The sequence below is a fragment of the Rhinoderma darwinii genome, chromosome 1 (assembly GCF_050947455.1).
Source record: "Rhinoderma darwinii isolate aRhiDar2 chromosome 1, aRhiDar2.hap1, whole genome shotgun sequence".
NCBI lineage: Eukaryota > Metazoa > Chordata > Amphibia > Anura > Rhinodermatidae > Rhinoderma > Rhinoderma darwinii.
This window is the reverse complement of record NC_134687.1, coordinates 409,889,311-409,907,488: the sequence shown is the minus strand read 5'-3', so window position 1 is coordinate 409,907,488 and position 18,178 is coordinate 409,889,311. Positions and strand designations below refer to the sequence as shown.

The window sequence follows — 18,178 nt, the reverse complement described above, 5'->3', positions numbered from 1 at the left end:
GTACAACTAGAGGAGTTCACTGCACAGGGATTTATACAGCTTCCATTGAACTCACTAAAAAAAATTAATATGCAATAAGCTCCTACTAAGGGCTCATGCTCATGTTTTTGTCAGTGTTCTATCCGTTTTTATAACGTATAGCACACTGACCCCTTCATTTATATGGGCCCATGCACACGACTGTAGTTTTCGCGGATCCGTGTGGGGGCCATGTGACCGAGCCGCAAAACTCAGAGCAAGTTCTTTTCCTGTCCATGTTTGCGACTCAGTCTTAACTATTCAAGTGAATGGTGATGTGAAAGCCAAGAAAACCAAGATGCCATCCGTGTGCTGTCCCTTTTTTATTACATTTGTTTTTTTTACGGACTGCAAAATACAAACGGTCGTGTACATGAGCCCTAAGGGTGACAATATTTTTTTTTGCATTTTGCCCAATCTTTTCCCCTGAACTGCTCAGATGGATATGCCTTGTACTAGGCCTTTTCCTCCCCTCAAATGCACCCCGGTATGCATATGTGAGTTCTGTATTTATATTACCATACCCCATGATGGAGCCCTGTATGCAAATAACAGATTACACTACATCAGTATAAAAGGACATAGAGAATATTTCTACACATTAGTCTGTCTCATTACTGATCATACAGACATGACTGTTCTTATACTCTTCTTATTATTATCTCCAATATGTAAGATATAAAGTTATAAACACACATTTATATCATTATTACATGTATATGAACATTCCAGTCTAATATATTCTCTGCATTACAGGTGTCCTCTCTCAGACAATCCAGGAGTCAGGTCCAGGACTTGTGGGACCTTCACAGCAGATGAAACTGACCTGTACGGCCTCTGGGTTTGAGTTAACCAGCTATGGTATGGACTGGATCAGACAAGATCCTGGGAAAGGACTGGAATGGATTGGAAGAATGTGGCCTGATGGTGGTATTACTTATACTGATTCAATGAAGAGCAGAACTACAATCACAAAAGACACCTCCAAGAAGGAGGTCTATCTCCAGATGAATAACTTGGAGACTGCAGACACTGGAATGTATTACTGTGCAAGAAACACATAAATATATAGTAATGAGGAGATCATACAAAATCCAAATGTCTGTATAAAAGGAAATAGAAAACCACAAGAGGAAGGGTGTTACTAAATATATAATAAAAAGTACAATTGTGACGATATATTCACTGTGGACTTTATCAGTTGAGTCTCCTGTCATTTAATGAACCAGTATTTATTCCATTAAATGATAACAATTTAAAGGGTAACTTAACTTTTATCAAACTTCTGACATGTCATAGTGACATATCAGAAGTTTTGATCAGTGGTGGTCTGAGCACTGAGACCCCCACTGATCGCTAAAATGAAGTGGCAGAAGCTCTCGTGTGAGCGCGGAGCCGCTTAGTTTTCTATTCGGCTTTTCTCGGAAAGTGTTGCACGTTCTCAATAGAAAGTCTATGGGCCCATGCACCGCTACATCGGCTTTCTGAAAAAAGCCAATCAGAAACTAAGCGGCTCAGTGCTCACCCGAGCGTTTCTGCCGCTTTGTTTTAGTGATCGGTGGGGATCTCAGTGCTCGGACCCCCACCGAGCAAAACTTCTGACATGAACGTTTAGTTACCGTTTAAGTAAAAAATCGTAGAAATCTTCTACTTATGAGAACTAACAATACAGCCGTAAGAAAATTACATTTTACTCCATATCTACTGGCATATAACATATGGCTATACACCTGCAGATGTGGTGACATAGTAGTCCACGAAGGTCTGAAAAAAATATTTCTAATATCTTAAAATAAGTAATATTTATTATAGTAGGTTATTTGCAACCAGAGGAATCAATTGCGGCAACTACTGCAGCTACAGTTACAATCAAAATTATTCAACCCCCATTGCAAATTAGGTTTATTAGCAAAATTGACAAACTTTTCTGCTGTTTGCAAAAAAACAAACAAACAGGAACAATTTATCCTGTTCCCGACCGCCCACTGTCTTTAGGCGACGGGCGATGTACAGTGAAGGAAATAAGTATTTGATCCCTAGCTGATTTTGTAAGTTTGCCCACTGTCAAAGACATGAACAGTCTAGATTTTTAGGCTAGGTTAATTTTACCAGTGAGAGATAGATTATATTTTAAAAAAAAACAGAAAATCACATAGTCAAAATTATATATATTTATTTACATTGTGCACAGAGAAATAAGTATTTGATCCCCTACCAACCATTAAGAGTTCAGCCTCCTCCAGACCAGTTACACGCTCCAAATCAACTTGGTGCCTGCATTAAAGACAGCTGTCTTAAATAGTCACCTATATAAAAGACTCCTGTCCACAGACTTCCATTAATCAGTCTGACTCTAACCTCTACAACATGGGCAAGACCAAAGAGCTTTCTAAGGATGTCAGGGACAAGATCATAGACCTGCACAAGGCTGGAATGGGCTACAAAACCATAAGTAAGACGCTGCATGAGAAGGAGACAACTGTTGGTGCAATAGTAAGAAAATGGAAGAAATACAAAATGACTGTCAATCGACATCGATCTGGGGCTCCATGCAAAATCTCACCTCGTGGGGTATCCTTGATCCTGAGGAAGGTGAGAGCTCAGCCGAAAACTACACGGGGGGAACTTGTTAATGATCTCATGGCAGGTGGGACCACAGTCACCAAGAAAAACATTGGTAACACATTACGCCGTAATGGATTAAAATCCTGCAGTGCCCGCAAGGTCCCCCTGCTCAAGAAGGCACATGTACAGGCCCGTCTGAAGTTTGCAAATGAACATCTGGATGATTCTGAGAGTGATTGGGAGAAGGTGCTGTGGTCAAATGAGACTAAAATGTAGCTCTTTGGCATTAACTCAACTCGCCGTGTTTGGAGGAAGAGAAATGCTGCCTATGACCCAAAGAACACTGTCCCCACTGTCAAGCATGGAGGTGGAAACATTATGTTTTGGTGGTGTTTCTCTGCTAAGGGCACAGGACTACTTCACCGCATCAATGGGAGAATGGATGGAGCCATGTACCGTCAAATCCTGAGTGACAACCTCCTTCCCTCCACCAGGACATTAAAAATGGCTCATGGCTGGGTCTTCCAGCACGACAATGACCCGAAACATACAGACAAGGCAACAAAGGAGTGGCTCAAAAAGAAGAACATTAAGGTCATGGAGTCGCCTAGCCAGTCTCCAGACCTTAATCCCATCGAAAACTTATGGAGGGAGCTGAAGATCCGAGTTGCCAAGCGACAGCCTCGAAATCTTTATGATTTACAGATGATCAGCAAAGAGGAGTGGGCCAAAATTCCATCTAACATATGTGCAAACCTCATCAACGACAAAAAACGTCTGACTGCTGTGCTTGCCAACAAGGGTTTTGCCACCAAGTATTAAGTCTTGTTTGCCAATGGGATCAAATACTTATTTCTCTGTGCAAAATGCAAATAAATATATATAATTTTGACAATGTGATTTTCTTTTTTTTTTTTTTATATAATCTATCTCTCACTGGTAAAATTAACCTAGCCTAAAAATTCTAGACTGTTCATGTCTTTGACAGTGGGCAAACTTACAAAATCAGCAAGGGATCAAATACTTATTTCCTTTAATGTAGGTTACTGCTACTAACAGCTCCTGTTCTTAGAGAATACATGTGGGATTAAAGGAAACTCCGACCAAAGCTGTGTAACCTTTTGATTGCCTTGGTCTGTGGCTGTGGCAGTATCCGGAACTGACATTGTCTGTCAGAATATTAGAGTCAATTTGGATAAAGTGCTTCACCCTTTTGTGACTTCATGTGAAAAGGGCATGTGGCTAGGCAGTATTGATCTAGAAGCCTTAGACTCCTCTATCCTGCACGAGATGGGTCTATGAGCCGTAGAATATTTCCTGGTGACAAGGGGAGTGCAGTACCATGCCCACAGTAACCTCTTGGTGAAACTCTTGAGGTTCCTACTGACAAGGTACTACTTTCTATTCAATGGTAGATCCACCACCAGCTTAGGGCCATTGCGATGGGGAGCCCATGTGCCCTCACCTGTACTAACTTGCCCATGAACTGGTGGGAGGAAAGTATGGTCTTTGGTGATGAGGCAATACCATTGATTGATAAGGTGGAACTGTTGACACGGTACATTGATGACATTTTTGTTATCTGGTGGGGCACTAGGGAGGAGTTTGTGGAGTTCGCAGGTAGGCTCAACATGAATGAAATAGGTCTCAAGTTCACTTTTGAAATTAATGCACACACTCTGCCATTTTTGGATGTATTGATTGGTGCCTCAAATTGAGAACTACCCACAGAGGCATACAGAAAACATGCAGCTATGAATTCCCTCCTAAGATGGGATAGTAATCACCCACTTCCTCTAAGACGGGGCATCCCTAGGGACCAATACCTTAGTCTTCGCAGAAATTGTTCATCTAGCCTTGAGTTCATATGTCAAGCAGGGGATCTTCGATCTCATTTTAGGTATAGGGGATATCCTGATGGTGCTTTCTAAAAAACATAACAAACTGCTCATTCATAAGACCAACATTAATGAGGGTTGTGACATGATTCGGTTGATCACGACATTTGACAATGGAGCAAATGCAGCGAAACAGATTTTCAGAGAATACTGGAACATTATTAAAATGGATAGAGACCTCAGAGGTGTATTGGACACATCCCCTTAGATAACATACAGGGAGGGTCGATCCCTAAGAGACAAATTGGTCCATAGCCATTTTTACCCTGAAGCCAAGAAAGGGACATGGTTGAGAGAAAAATACAGGCTGTTTTAAATGCAGTGGTTGAATAGCATGCAAATTTATCCAATGTGGCAAAAGCTTTTTAAGCTCAGTTAACAACAAGACATTCAGGATCAATGACTTCATAAACTGTATGAGTTATCTATAAGGCAAAATGGTGTGTAAGGTGTGTAAAATGGAATATCTGGGCAAGACAATCCGTGCGTTCCGGAGGAGAATTCGGGACCACATTGGTGATATCAATCATGGGAGGGATACCCCCATTTCCAGACACATTAAGGCTGGGTTGACACGAGCATGTTAAGTCCGTAAAGGATGGAACGTATTTCGGCCGCAAGTCCCGAACCGAACACACTGCAGGGAGCCGGGCTCCTAGCATCATAGTTATGTACGATGCTAGGAGTCCCTGCCTCTCCGTGGAACTACTTTCCCATACTGAAAACATGATTACAGTACGGGACAGTTGTCCTACAGCGAGGCAGGAACTCCTAGCGTCGTACATAACCATGATGCTAGGAGCCCGGCTCCCTGCAGTGTGTTCGGTCCGGGACTTGCGGCCGAAATACGTTCCGGCCTTTACGGACGTAACATGCTGGTGTGAACCCAGCCTAACACTGTACACAATGGTGACCTTGAAGACCTCAGATTTATGGGAATTGACCTAGTTGCTCCATCTGAGAGAGGGGGAACTGGAATAAAAAAGGACTTCAGAGGGAAACAGACTGGATCTTTATAAATAAATGATTTAAATAGATTTTTTCTGGATTGGTTTCTGGGCGCCATGTCGCATTTGCAGAACTTCTGGGGTACCAGTACAGAGGAAATGTGACACCATTTTGGAAACTAGACCCCCCTGAGGAATTCATTGTAGTTTTCATGGGATGCATGCAACTTTTTCATCCGTTTTTATTTAAAAAAATTAAGAGGCGTGGTTACTAAAAAAATAGCAATTCTACTATTGTTTTTTATTCCTTTTTTTTTACAGCATTCACCGTGCACTATAAATGACATATTCACTTTATTCTGCGAGTCAATATGGTTACGGCGACACCATATGTTTATAGTTTTTTTTAATGTCTTTTGGCGTTTGCACAATAAAAATCTTTTTATAAAAAATCGTTTACTTTTTGTGTTGCCATATTCTAAGACCCATAACTTTTTTATTTTTCCATCAAGAATACTGTGTGAGGGCTTGTTTTTGGAATAACGAACGGTAGTTTCGATCAGTACCATTTTTGGGTACATGCAACATTTTGATCTCTTTTTATTCCATTTTTTGGGAGGTGAAGTGACCAAAAAATTGTGATTTTGATATGGTCTATTATTATTTTATTTTACAGTATTCACCGTGCGGGATAAATAACTAAATACTTTTGTAGTTCAGGCTGTTATGGACACGGCAATACCAATTCTGTATAGTTTATTTATTTAATTATTGTTTTTTAATAATAAAGGTCTTATAAGGGAAAAAGGGGGATTTTTACTTTATTACTTATAAACTTTTATTTTAACTTTTTTTTTTGTCCCACTAGGGGACTGGAAGGCAGGATGCCCTGATCGCAATTCTAATACACTTCACTACATGCGTAGTGCAGTGTATCAGATCTGTCAAGCATAGTCAGGACCCACTAGGCTTTCGTAGATGGCATAACCGGAGGCCATTGTTAGCACTCCGGTTGCCATAGCAACCATCAACGCCAGCGATCATACTACGGGACGTCGATGGTGTTTTAACCCCTAAGAAGCTATTGAACGCGGCTTCTAAGGGGTTAATCAGCGGGGAACACCGCGATTGCTCCCTGCTGAAGGAGCTGCAGCAATTGCTGTACAAGACAGCAGTTGCAACAGCTCCAATATGTGCCCTGAGATTATAGGAATGGCCGTTAGACCCGTAACGTACTATTAGGTCATGGAGCGCGAACAATACGCTCATCATGACCTAATAGTATGTCCAGGAGCGGGAAGGGGTTAACCGTGACAGGACTTGGCGAACATGCTTCCGATGCGTCGTCAGATCTGGTGAATAGATCAGGATGTCATACAAATATACCACCCCACAGACATACAGAAGATCCTGGAAAATGTCATTCACAAATTCCTGAAATACCATTGGAGCATTACACAGACCAAAGGGCATCTCGAGATACTCATAGTGACCGTCTCTGGTGTTGAATGTGGTCTTCCATTCGTCACCTTGACGGATCTGGATCAAGTTATAAGCCCCTCGTAGATCCAGGTTTGTAAGAATCTTGGCTCCATGAATTTGATCAAAGAGCTCTGAGATTAGCGGCAAGGGATACTTGTTTTTGACCATGATTTGATTCAAGCCACGGTAATCGATACATGGTCAAAGAAGATTCCAGCTCTGGCCGGAGAAGATGATTTCTGAATAAACCCCCAGTAAAGGTTTTCCTTGACATAAGCTGACATGGCCTGGGTCTCTGGCAAGGAGAGAGGAGATACCCATCCATGAGGGGGAGAGACATCAAGGAGCAGTTCAATAGGACAATCGTAGGAACAATGGTAAGGAAGAACCTCTGCCTCCTTTTTACTAAAGACGTCTGCAGAGATGGCATATTGTGTGTGTAGTCTTGAGAGTGACTGAGTCAATGGAGGAAGAACAGGATGAACCTGTGGCAAGCAGCGATGAATACACTTGGATGCCCATTGGAGGATCTCTCCGGAACTCCAGTCGAGAACCAGAGCATGTAGATGAAGCCAAGGCAGGCCCAGCAGAATAGGGTTGATAGATTTTGGTTAGACAAAGAAGGCAATCTGTTCTGAGTGGAGGATTACAATTTGTAATCTCAAAGGTTCCGTGATGAACAGAATAGGATCGGACAGAGGTTGCCCATTCACAGAGGCAACTGCCAGGGGGTCACGTCAGAGGAACCATGGCCAGATGGAGACGATCTACTAGGTCCTCCTGAACAAAATTTCGCAGCCGCTCTGGAGTTCAGATATGCAGAAACGGTGTGTGATTTGTCACCAGAGACAATTGTTACGGGGAAGGACAATTTGGGAGAGGATTTAGCATTGGCGTCGTTCAACCAACCAACCCTAGGTGCTGGAGTTTGCTGGCTTTTGTGGACATTGACACAAAATGGCCTTTGTGGCCACAATACAGACACAGTGTCTGCGCTGTTTATCCTGATCGGACAATCGAGGTCTGTCCACCTGCATTGGCTCTTCTAGTGGAGTAACTGGAGAAGGCAGTAGTGGTACGTGGGTGCCAATCTATAGGACCGTCTCTCCCGGAGAACCTCCTGTTCACGTTCCTGGATCCTCATGTCGATCCGGGTCACCAACAGGATAAGGGCATCCAGGGTGGAAGGAAGGTCATGAACAGCAAGCTCATCCTTGATGTGTGAAGACAGTCCCTGCCATAAATTCGCCACCAAGGCCTCATTATTTCACGCCAGCTCCGCCGCCAGTGTACGGAAGGAGATGGCGTACTCCTCTACAGTTGATTCCCCTTTTTGAGGGTCAGTAGTGAGGCAGCGGCAGGAGATGTTCGACCCGGTTCCACGAACACCGTATGAAAAGTTTCCAGAAATAGCGACAGATCACAAAACTCCGGGCCCTCTCGTTCCAAGATGGAATTTTACCATGCCGGGGCTTTGCCAGAGAGGAGAGAAATAATAAAAGCAACTTTGGCCTCATCAGAGGGGAAGAGGTGAGCAGGTAACCGGAAATGGATAGTACACTGATTGATAAACCCTCTGCAGGTCTTGGGATCCCTGTCATAGCGAGGAGGTAGAGGTAACAAAATAGCAGGTCCAAGATAGGCAGGAGGGATAGCAGGTGGTGGAGCAGCGGGAACAGCCAGAATAGGTGCAGGAGGATGATTCAAACGACATGATGGAGTTCATCGCCAGTAGTAGTTGATCCTGACGTAAGGCAACTAGTGGAAGACCACCTATCTCACAATGTTGTAAACAGATCACATTGGTGTGCACCACCTGTAGTAACTATGTATTTAGGGAAGGAAGAAGAAGAAGTATGTGATCTGAAATTAATATGTAACTTTAATTAATATGCATTAAATGAAAATAAACAGTAAAATATCCGATGGTGTAAAAGGTATGTGTGAGTGACCCCCAAACTCACATACCTAGGCCATATATATTGAAGATGTCATGGTTTGTGATTCATGACAAAGTGTTCAAAAAAGAACACGTGTGACTATGCTTCCAAACCAGCAATTATATTCTCAGGTCTGCGGTAGTGCAATGATGAGGCAGGGTAGCTAGTGTCACCACCATGCAGCTGCGCTACAGCAAAGTGTGAACATGGGTCTAGAGACTAACCCTCTCATAGGTATATTGTGTGCCAGACCAGGAGCACAAACAGCCACCCAGGCTGTGCTGCTGTGATATGCAAAGACCTTGTGTGTGTCCTTGTTATATAAGAAACCGTGTGGTAAATTAATTATTTATTATAAACTAAATTAGTCGGTTTCAGTAGGGATGCCGGCAACCTTATGACCACATTGCCCCCTTTATCAGAGTTTTTAAATCATTTCTTCTATTGCAACGAGATTCTCTCTGGTAGAGATTTTTTCTGGCCCCCTTAAATCTATATTACTCCTATTTGGAGAATTGACATTGATACTATTGTCTGAGAATTGTGAGCGTTTATAATCCACTGCTCCTTATTTAAGTGGTTATTTAGTTAACCTCACTATTGCATTCTTTCCCAGGCTCAGGATTGGCTGGCCTGGATGTCAATCAATTTCTGTCCTATTAATAGGACGGTTTAATGGCGGTCCCCCACCCCTAGAAGAAGCCAGAATGCTGGTGAAACGCGCGTCAGGTGCTCAATCCTTTTAATCCTTCCCTGGTGTAACACATGGCCATATATGCCTGACAGGCCAATGAATTATTAATGCTTCCTACCTGGGTGACAGCAGTTTATTCAGCCGACAGTTAACAGTGCGGCTGTGCCATTCAGCCTAGCGTATCCTGCTGTCACATACGAGCGGCTGGTTGTACGCTTCTTCCAGCCGCCGTTCTAATCTGACCGCCGGTGCAATTGCCGTGCGGCTCCCTCATCACTGCTTACCCCGGTCACCCACGGGGACAGGGCTGCACACATAGCTCAGGTCCACTTACAGTGGATCTGCGCTTTGGCATATTATCTGTGCCGCGTCTGAGCTCACACTGGGCGCGAGCACAGCAAGGGAGATACAGCTGGTCTCCACGCTACTGCTCTGATTCACAGAGCGGCGGCGTGAGAGTGCAGCTGCTTGCTCATTACTCACACCTTCTGCGGCAATTGTGCTTGTAGGTACGGCAGGATTTCACCGTGTCCTACAGCAACATCACGGGCATGAGTGGTTTTCACTACTCTGACCCGTGTGCTTCAGTGACAGTGCTGCTCAGCACAGCGCAATCTGCTGTCACACATGAGCGGCTGGCTATACGCGTCTTAGTTCGGCACAGCAGGGGATATAGAGCTTATCTCCAGGCTACTGCTCTGGCACACAGAGCGACGGCATGACAGCGCAGCTGTCTGCTTACTATTCACACCCTCTGCGGCAATTGTGTGTATGGGTGCAGCAGGACATTCATCCTGAACCAGGAACATCACGGGCATGAGTGGCTCCCACTACTCTGACCCGTTTGCTTCAATTCTAATAAGGTTGCCGGCATCCCTACTGAAACCGACTAATTTAGTTTATAATAAATAATTAATTTACCACACGGTTTCTTATATAACAAGGACACACACAAGGTCTTTGCATATCACAGCAGCACAGCCTGGGTGGCTGTTTGTGCTCCTGGTCTGGCACACAATATACCTATGAGAGGGTTAGTCTCTAGACCCATGTTCACACTTTGCTGTAGCGCAGCTGCATGGTGGTGACACTAGCTACCCTGCCTCATCATTGCACTACCGCAGACCTGAGAATATAATTGCTGGTTTGGAAGCATAGTCACACGTGTTCTTTTTTGAACACTTTGTCATGAATCACAAACCATGACGACATCTTCAATATATATGGCCTAGGTATGTGAGTTTGGGGGTCACTCACACATACCTTTTACACCATCGGATATTTTACAGTTTATTTTCATTTAATGCATATTAATAAAAGTTACATATTAATTTCAGATCACATACTTCTTCTTCTTCCTTCCCTAAATACGTTGATCCTGACGTGCCCGGAGGACAGGCATGTCTATTTGCATAATTTGAAAGCGGACTTGGGTTGGCCAGCGGGTTCCATGACCTGAGCATACTGTCACAATTCTGGGGTATGTGGACCAACTAGGCGGCTTCGCCGTAGCTGGTCAAACAACAGTCAATGAAAAGTCTTAGCACAAGAGTACCTGTATGAGAGTCCAGACAGATACGAGATGTAGCAGACACTTTGGCACAGATAATTCATGGCACAGATGATGCTTGGCATGAAAGATGACGCTTGGCATAGCAGATGGCACTGGACGTGGCAGATGACACTTAGCGTGGCAGAGGACACTGAACATGGCAGATGGAACAAACATGACTCCAACACTGGAATTTAGTTCAGGAAATGAGAAGCAGGATACAACTAAGGGACCATTTGCTTAAACTAACATAGGAAGACAACAACGCTCAGGCACAGGAAGGAGGGCAGGACAGATTTATATAGGACAAGGTTCACAGGGATAGGCTGGGGAAGATTCTAATGTTGCGTGCGCTGTCCCTTAAAGAGGACACCAGGGCGCGCGTGCACCCTACCGGAGCAAGCAGTGGACGAGAGCAGTACATGCTGGTGTCCTCGAGGAGGTGGAGGAGGACGCCGGCGCATAGGTAACAGATGCTGGTGGCCGCTAGGGGAAGCTGGATAGCGGTGAACGGTGACCGCCAGCGCTACAGGTTTCACGCTGCCTGTCACTATTGGAGCATAAGCTCACCTTATGGACCATAGCTTTCTGTGACCCTAGTCAGCTTTGCATGTCTTTGGACTTGTGGTTCCACTGAATCTTGGCCCTTATTGATTCACCACCATGGTAAAGTAATACCTCTATTGGACCATGTGGTAACAGTGTTTTTATGCACTTTACCTACTTGTTGACCCTAACCTCTGCATTATCAGATGTGAGCATGTATACCCACCTATTTTCTCCTTTCTAACAATATTGACCCGTGGTGCATTCTGAAATTATACGAATGTGGGATGATGGCTGGTATATTTAGGGATGATGGGGGTAATATACTGTGATGATGGGGGTTATATACAGGGATGATGGCTGGTATATAATTAGAATGCGCCTCTTCAGTTGTAAACATGTGTTACACCCCTCTGTCTTTGCATTACTTCTGCGACACACTATCAGTGGGTAGGATTGGTTTTCTTGCAGGTTGTTGTAATGATAGACAACCCATATTTTTGTTATTTGTTTGTCCTGTCAGTCTATTTATACCTTTTTAATGGTAATGATTAAATGTACATTTTTAAGTAGCTACATCTGCTAAAGAGATGTTCTTTTTTAGGCACAACTTGAGCTGGTTCCGATGCAGAACTTGGGATTCCCATCCCTCTCTCACAATGCGGCATATTTCAGACCCAGGTACGAGATGGTCTGAATAATGTCTCTTTCTGGTGCAATGGTTGTTCTTAAGCCTCACTCTATCCCCAACTCGAAATCGCTCAGCTGTCACATTCTGGTCATGATCCATCTGCTGCTTCTTGCGGGCTTCCTCCATGCTCAGCCAAGCGTCTCTGGTGGTCACTGACCTAATCAGTCTTAAATAGAGGAGTGACGTCATCTAGTACAGACACATCGAGAGCCAAGTCAGCAGGTAGTTTGACCTGTTGCCTGAACATGAGATAGTAGAGAGTGTAGCTAGTAGAGCAATGCATGTGGTTATTGTCCTGGTGGATTAACAATGGCAGCAGGGTTGGCCAATCAGCTCTCTTGTGCGTTAAAATAGTCTTCAGCAGGTGGATGATGGTCTGGTTCATTTTCTCACACAAGCTATTACACTGTGGATAGTAGGCAATTGTTCAGATTTTCTGGCAATTATACAATGCACACAGTTCATTGAAAAGTTGGGACCCAAAAGCAGAACCTCTGTCTGTCAAAATCTTTCTAGACATCCATATGACAACCGGAAACTCTTCCAGAATGCAGCCGCAGTTGTTTGGGCAGTTAAGTCTTTAACAGGCACAGCGACTACGAATTTGGTACAGTGGGCAATCATGGTCATCACGTATGTGTAGCCACATCTGCTGGGCTCCAATTTGAAGTGGTTGATAGTCACAATCTCCAGCGATCTGTGACTCACTATAGGATCTAGAGGAGGCTTCTAGTCAGCCTTCCCTCTTCTTCCCAGTAAGCTTTGTTATAGAAAAAAAGAGAAGATGCACGGCGCCACCATAGTGCAGATAAAAATGATAACCAGATTAAAAAGTGGATGAGGTATATGCTCACCTTGACAGGTTGTGCTTGGTCAGGTACAACACTGATGTGTGCAGTGGTTTTAGGAGATAAGCTGCTGCCGAGGTCGGATCCGGCAAAAAAGAAAATGTTACCGCCAAGAAATTGTGGAAAAGACCAAAACATTACCTATAACCGGCGCTGCTATAATGAAATTGGAGAGGTTGATGATTGTAGATAATAGTTTAATAGGCTACGAGTTACGACATCGAACCGATGTCTTCATCAGGCCATGTAAAAAACATACATTACTACAGCTTATATACATACATACAATTAGGAGGGAGCAAAAAAAAACAACAAATCTGTACGGGTCAAAGATCAGCGGTGACGTCACACATTGTTACAAAAAACACAAGGTGGAAAACCACAGAGAAAAAAAATAAAATTCAAATACAATTTTAGCCATATAAAATATTATAAGAAGATGCTAACAATTATTAGAAGGGGAAAAGTTATAAAAAAATAAGAAATAAAAAATTGAAGATCAATAAAATAAAAAACAATAGATAATTTGATGCATTAATACCTGGAGGGGAATGTATACAATATAAATATATAATTGCTACTCACAAAAAGGGTCTCTGTGATAGAGCAAGAGACGAGCAATGTATGTAGAAAACCACTAATTAAAGAGCTATTGCGGAGTTAATTTGACAGGAGCGTCCGTGTTGTCAAGGGAACAGGCAACTACAGTGGTTGACAGGGAGGAGAAGAAGGAGCTGATGGAGAGGGCTTGCGGCACTCCAGGACTACGGGAAAGGTAACTGAAGGTAAAAATGTCATGGATTAAAACTATTTAGGTACATATATTGAAGAATCGAGAGATCTGACAGAGTGATGTAGGCTGTTAATAGGGTATAAAGGAAGCGGAATGTACATATAATTGTGACTTTTTGTAAAGTGACACGAACCTTAATACAGATTTAATGCAATATTTTTGAAAACAAGAAATGTAAAATGGTAATCAATATAACTTATGAATGCTCACAAAATAGTATAAGAGAAACATTAGTACATTTAATTTAGGCAGTTGCGTACATCGGTAAAGAAAAACAAAAAACAATAATAATAGGCATAATGGATATAGTGGATAACAGTGTGGAAAGAAAACAAAAAGAGGGTGTAATTATATATAATTACTGAATGCTAGTGATATATATATATATATATATATGTTAGAAAAGTTTTATTTAAAATGTATTCTTACTTCGTGTTTCTCAGAAAATGCTTTCGTTGGCAAAGAGTTAAATCATGGAGACTCTTTAAGTGTGTGAGGCAGTTGGACTTCTTAATAAAGATTACAATCTCCAGAGGAAGTCCAACCGTGGCCTAATCTCATTCTGAAGTAAAACATTTCATGTGACAGGAAAGCCACAAACGGTTTTCAGTCGGTCTGTATTGCAATATGCATTGATATGTGTATATAAACCTGTGCTTATGTAATGAAGGCAGACATTCAGTCTCCTCCCCGGTGAGAATAAAACTCTTATTGGGATGAAAACTTGAATCATTATTGATAAAGTATGGAAAATTCTTCTAACATCTTGGTCCTTCGCTGCCGGAAACCAATATCTCCAGACCCTCGTCCACCCGAGGACTGTACACCGTGCACGGGGTGAGTCATCAAAATACTTACTTAATTCAAAGACCTCCGCTTAAATTACCGTTAAAAAGAGGCCAGTCAAAAGGAGGGACGAGGTGGAGTGACGGTTTTTAAAAGAACATAGTAAGGAGAATTGAGGATTCGAGTTTTCATCTGAATAACAGTAATATAATTTTGTATATATACTGTATGTTTTTATTATTTTTCATATTTAGATGTATAAGGTTATGTGATAAAAACCTAAGTTGGATCTTAGGTACTAAGACTGGGTCTTAGTTATATTAAGCACAGGCCTTAATATAAAAACCTGGGAATAACGGTTCTCGAGGTTAGTAGTCCATAGCCTATGTGAGATGGCTACAGGTAATAAATAACTCCGTGCAGCACGTAAAAGATAAAGTACTTGGAGATTTGGAGGATCTCCTATAGAGTATTAGGATTATTTGTTATAGAGTATTAGGTTTATTTGTTATAGAGTATTTGGATTATTTGTTTTATAAAGTTTAAGATTGTGATTAAAAGTATTGAATGATTGAGATAAACTAAATCCAAAGTTAAAGAAAGATAAAGACTTTCAAACTGTGGTGTAAAGACACATCCAGAACATCTGCTGCTGGATAGACCAGCCTCTTATTGTCTCTGGACGCACCTGACACCAGAAGTTTTAAGGTAATCAAGTATTTCTTTGGTGAAGTTGAAAGAAATGGTTGTTATAGATGAAACATATATGAGACTCCTTGACTGTGCAGATTGAATGTATGAGGGTTAAATAAATAAAACCCTGTGTGTATAAGGGAGTCCAAGTAGGAATGGTCCTTTGTAAAATTGTTACAAGGACATATCAGTAGGAAAAATACTGTAAAACACCCAGGAACTTTAAGTATATGACTGATCAGCATTATACTTGTAAATATTGTTGTGTTTTGTGTGTGTACTGTGAAACTTTGGTGAAAATACCTTGTGGTCAAGATATATGAGGTATACAGAAATATAGAATATGATAGTAGGTTTTGTTATTCATATCAAATTTGTTTGTTTGTTAATCGTTAATCATGTGTCTTGTCTAAATGTGGTAAAAGTGAGAGTTGAGACAGTCTTTCACACTTCCGCGTCGTGGTCACCTTGGGTGAGCGACATTACTGTCTTGGGACTGTGTTTTGGTAAGCAGCTCTAGGCGTCTAGAGTGCAGTGAGTACTACAGTCCAGGGAGAATAACGTTTTGGTAAGTGGCCTTATTTATAAGGTGCAGGGAACACTGTTATTCAACATTCCCAACTGACCATCAAAATTCTACAAGACTCTTTGAATGAGATCAAATTAGAGTCAGATCATAGAACCAAGACCAAATAATAGAATAAAGGGATAAATGAATATTAGTAAGTCAAATTGTCATGTAGCAAAAAAAATGGATTAACATCTATTGTCCCCGAAGGCTTCTCATTAAGTTTGGTTGGTCTTTTATTATTTACTATATTTGTGATGACTATGATATTTAAAAAATATTAGAAAAGGACAAAGGCCCACTAGATTGTTTTAAATCTCTTGTGCGGAGTGTATGTTTGGATTAATGTTGGCTATTTCCACTGAAGGTTGGAGAATAGTCAAAATAATTGATAAAGGATACAAAGTTAATCAAATCTTTTCATATTAAAAATGTTTAAATTAAATATACATAAGACTCCTATTCTAAAAAAAAAATAATAATATCATATTATTAACGGACCTAGAAGGAGGCAAACTGTATATATCCATAGAAGACGCCTCATTTAGGTGTTCATTAGATAGAGAGAGACATATACTGAAATTGCTAAATTAGACTTCCTTTCAAAAGGACACTCCTTGGAACATGGGTATCGTATCAGGAAAAGCTTCAACATGTTGTTGTTTGTGTTAAAAAGTATTAAAATATTCCTTTGGAAGGGGATGTTAAGTATATGCACAAATTAGATGTGGTGAATGTAAAATGATGATGATGATGATGATGATGATGATGATGATGATAAGGGTGGGACAAATTTGGATTTAAAAGGAATTTGAGGGTAATTGAATGTTATAATTTAGTGAAGGGAAAAGAGAAGTGTGGTTTTGATTGTGTAAGACGACGGTTGGAAGGATCTCACACAGGGGAACAAGGTAGAAGGTTGACAGAATGTTAAAATGATCAGGAAGGTTAAAAGAAGGTTGTTTATATATTTGAAGATGAAAAACTTTCATAGAACGAAATGCTGGCTGGTTGAAAGACCATGAAATGATCGGAAAAGCAAAACTAAAGAAGAGTGTGTAAATAAATGTTGATATGTATAGTATGTGCATAAAATAATAACTTTCGATAACAGTGACTGTACTAGTGATAAAGAGTAACACAGATAGGTACAATGCAATGAGTAAGGTGGATGATGACGAGAAGTATGATGTAGACATGTATACAGCCTGTGTCCCCATGTATACAGGGTGTGTGTTGCAGACTAGTCTGAGGAGGAAATGAGATTGTGTACTGTTTGATGTGAGATGTTTTTCTCAATCCAGATTAAGAACTGAATTAATTGAACTTCAAATTGTTATTATATGTAAAATTAGTGTGTAAAAAGGCCTAGAACATTGAACTAAAGTACAAGATTGTGTAAATAGACTGACTTTTTAAGAAATTAAAGTTAACTATGTAAAATCATGTTTTAAAGTTATAAATACAGTTTCCTTAATGTACGAACTTGCAAATGACAATGACTTGTTTGATATAGAACATGAGTCTGATTGTCACAGTTTAATGCAACTTGATGCCCAAGGGTTACCAGGTGTCACTTATGTACCTTTGACTAACTATGATGTTCAGTATTTTGTAGATGGATCCAGATACTGGAACAAGCAGACCGGACATTTCAAGACTGGGTATGCAGTAGTCCAGGAAGGTAAGACAGTGCTGAAACAGTCACTGCCCTCCAGCAGCTCTGCCCAGGAGGCAGAACTCATGGCACTCGCAGAAGCATGTAAGTTGGGCACAGGTAAAAGGGTGAACATCTATACGGACTCAAGGTACACCTTGCCCTGATTACCCCTTCCAGAAACTGCAGGTGAACTACATTCAGCTACCCAAGGTAGGTGTATAAGAATATGTCCTTGTATGTACTGACATATTTTCAAATTGGCTCTGAGGCATGGCCAGTAACCAAAAACATAGCTAAAAACACTGCTAGAAAATACTCAGTGAAGTAGTATGCCGATATGGAGTTCCTGAAGTAATTGAGAGTGACAGAGAAACCCACTTAATAGGAGAAGTATTAGGGCATATAATAACTAGCCTCGGTAACACACAGGCATTCTATACACCATATTGCCCAAGAAGGTAAATATCTGTATGAAGGAAGAAAGTCAGCAATACTCC

At 41.5% G+C, this 18,178-nt stretch overlaps 1 gene segment (V, D, J or C); it reads left to right on the top strand.

Annotated features, from left to right (window-relative positions):
• The first annotated feature begins 649 nt into the window (after window positions 1–649).
• On the top strand, window positions 650–1,082 carry LOC142759233 (Ig heavy chain V region XIG14-like). The segment is given in 2 exon segments: window positions 650–689; window positions 775–1,082. Coding segments are annotated over 2 exon segments (348 nt in total).
• The last annotated feature ends 17,096 nt before the right edge of the window (window positions 1,083–18,178 follow it).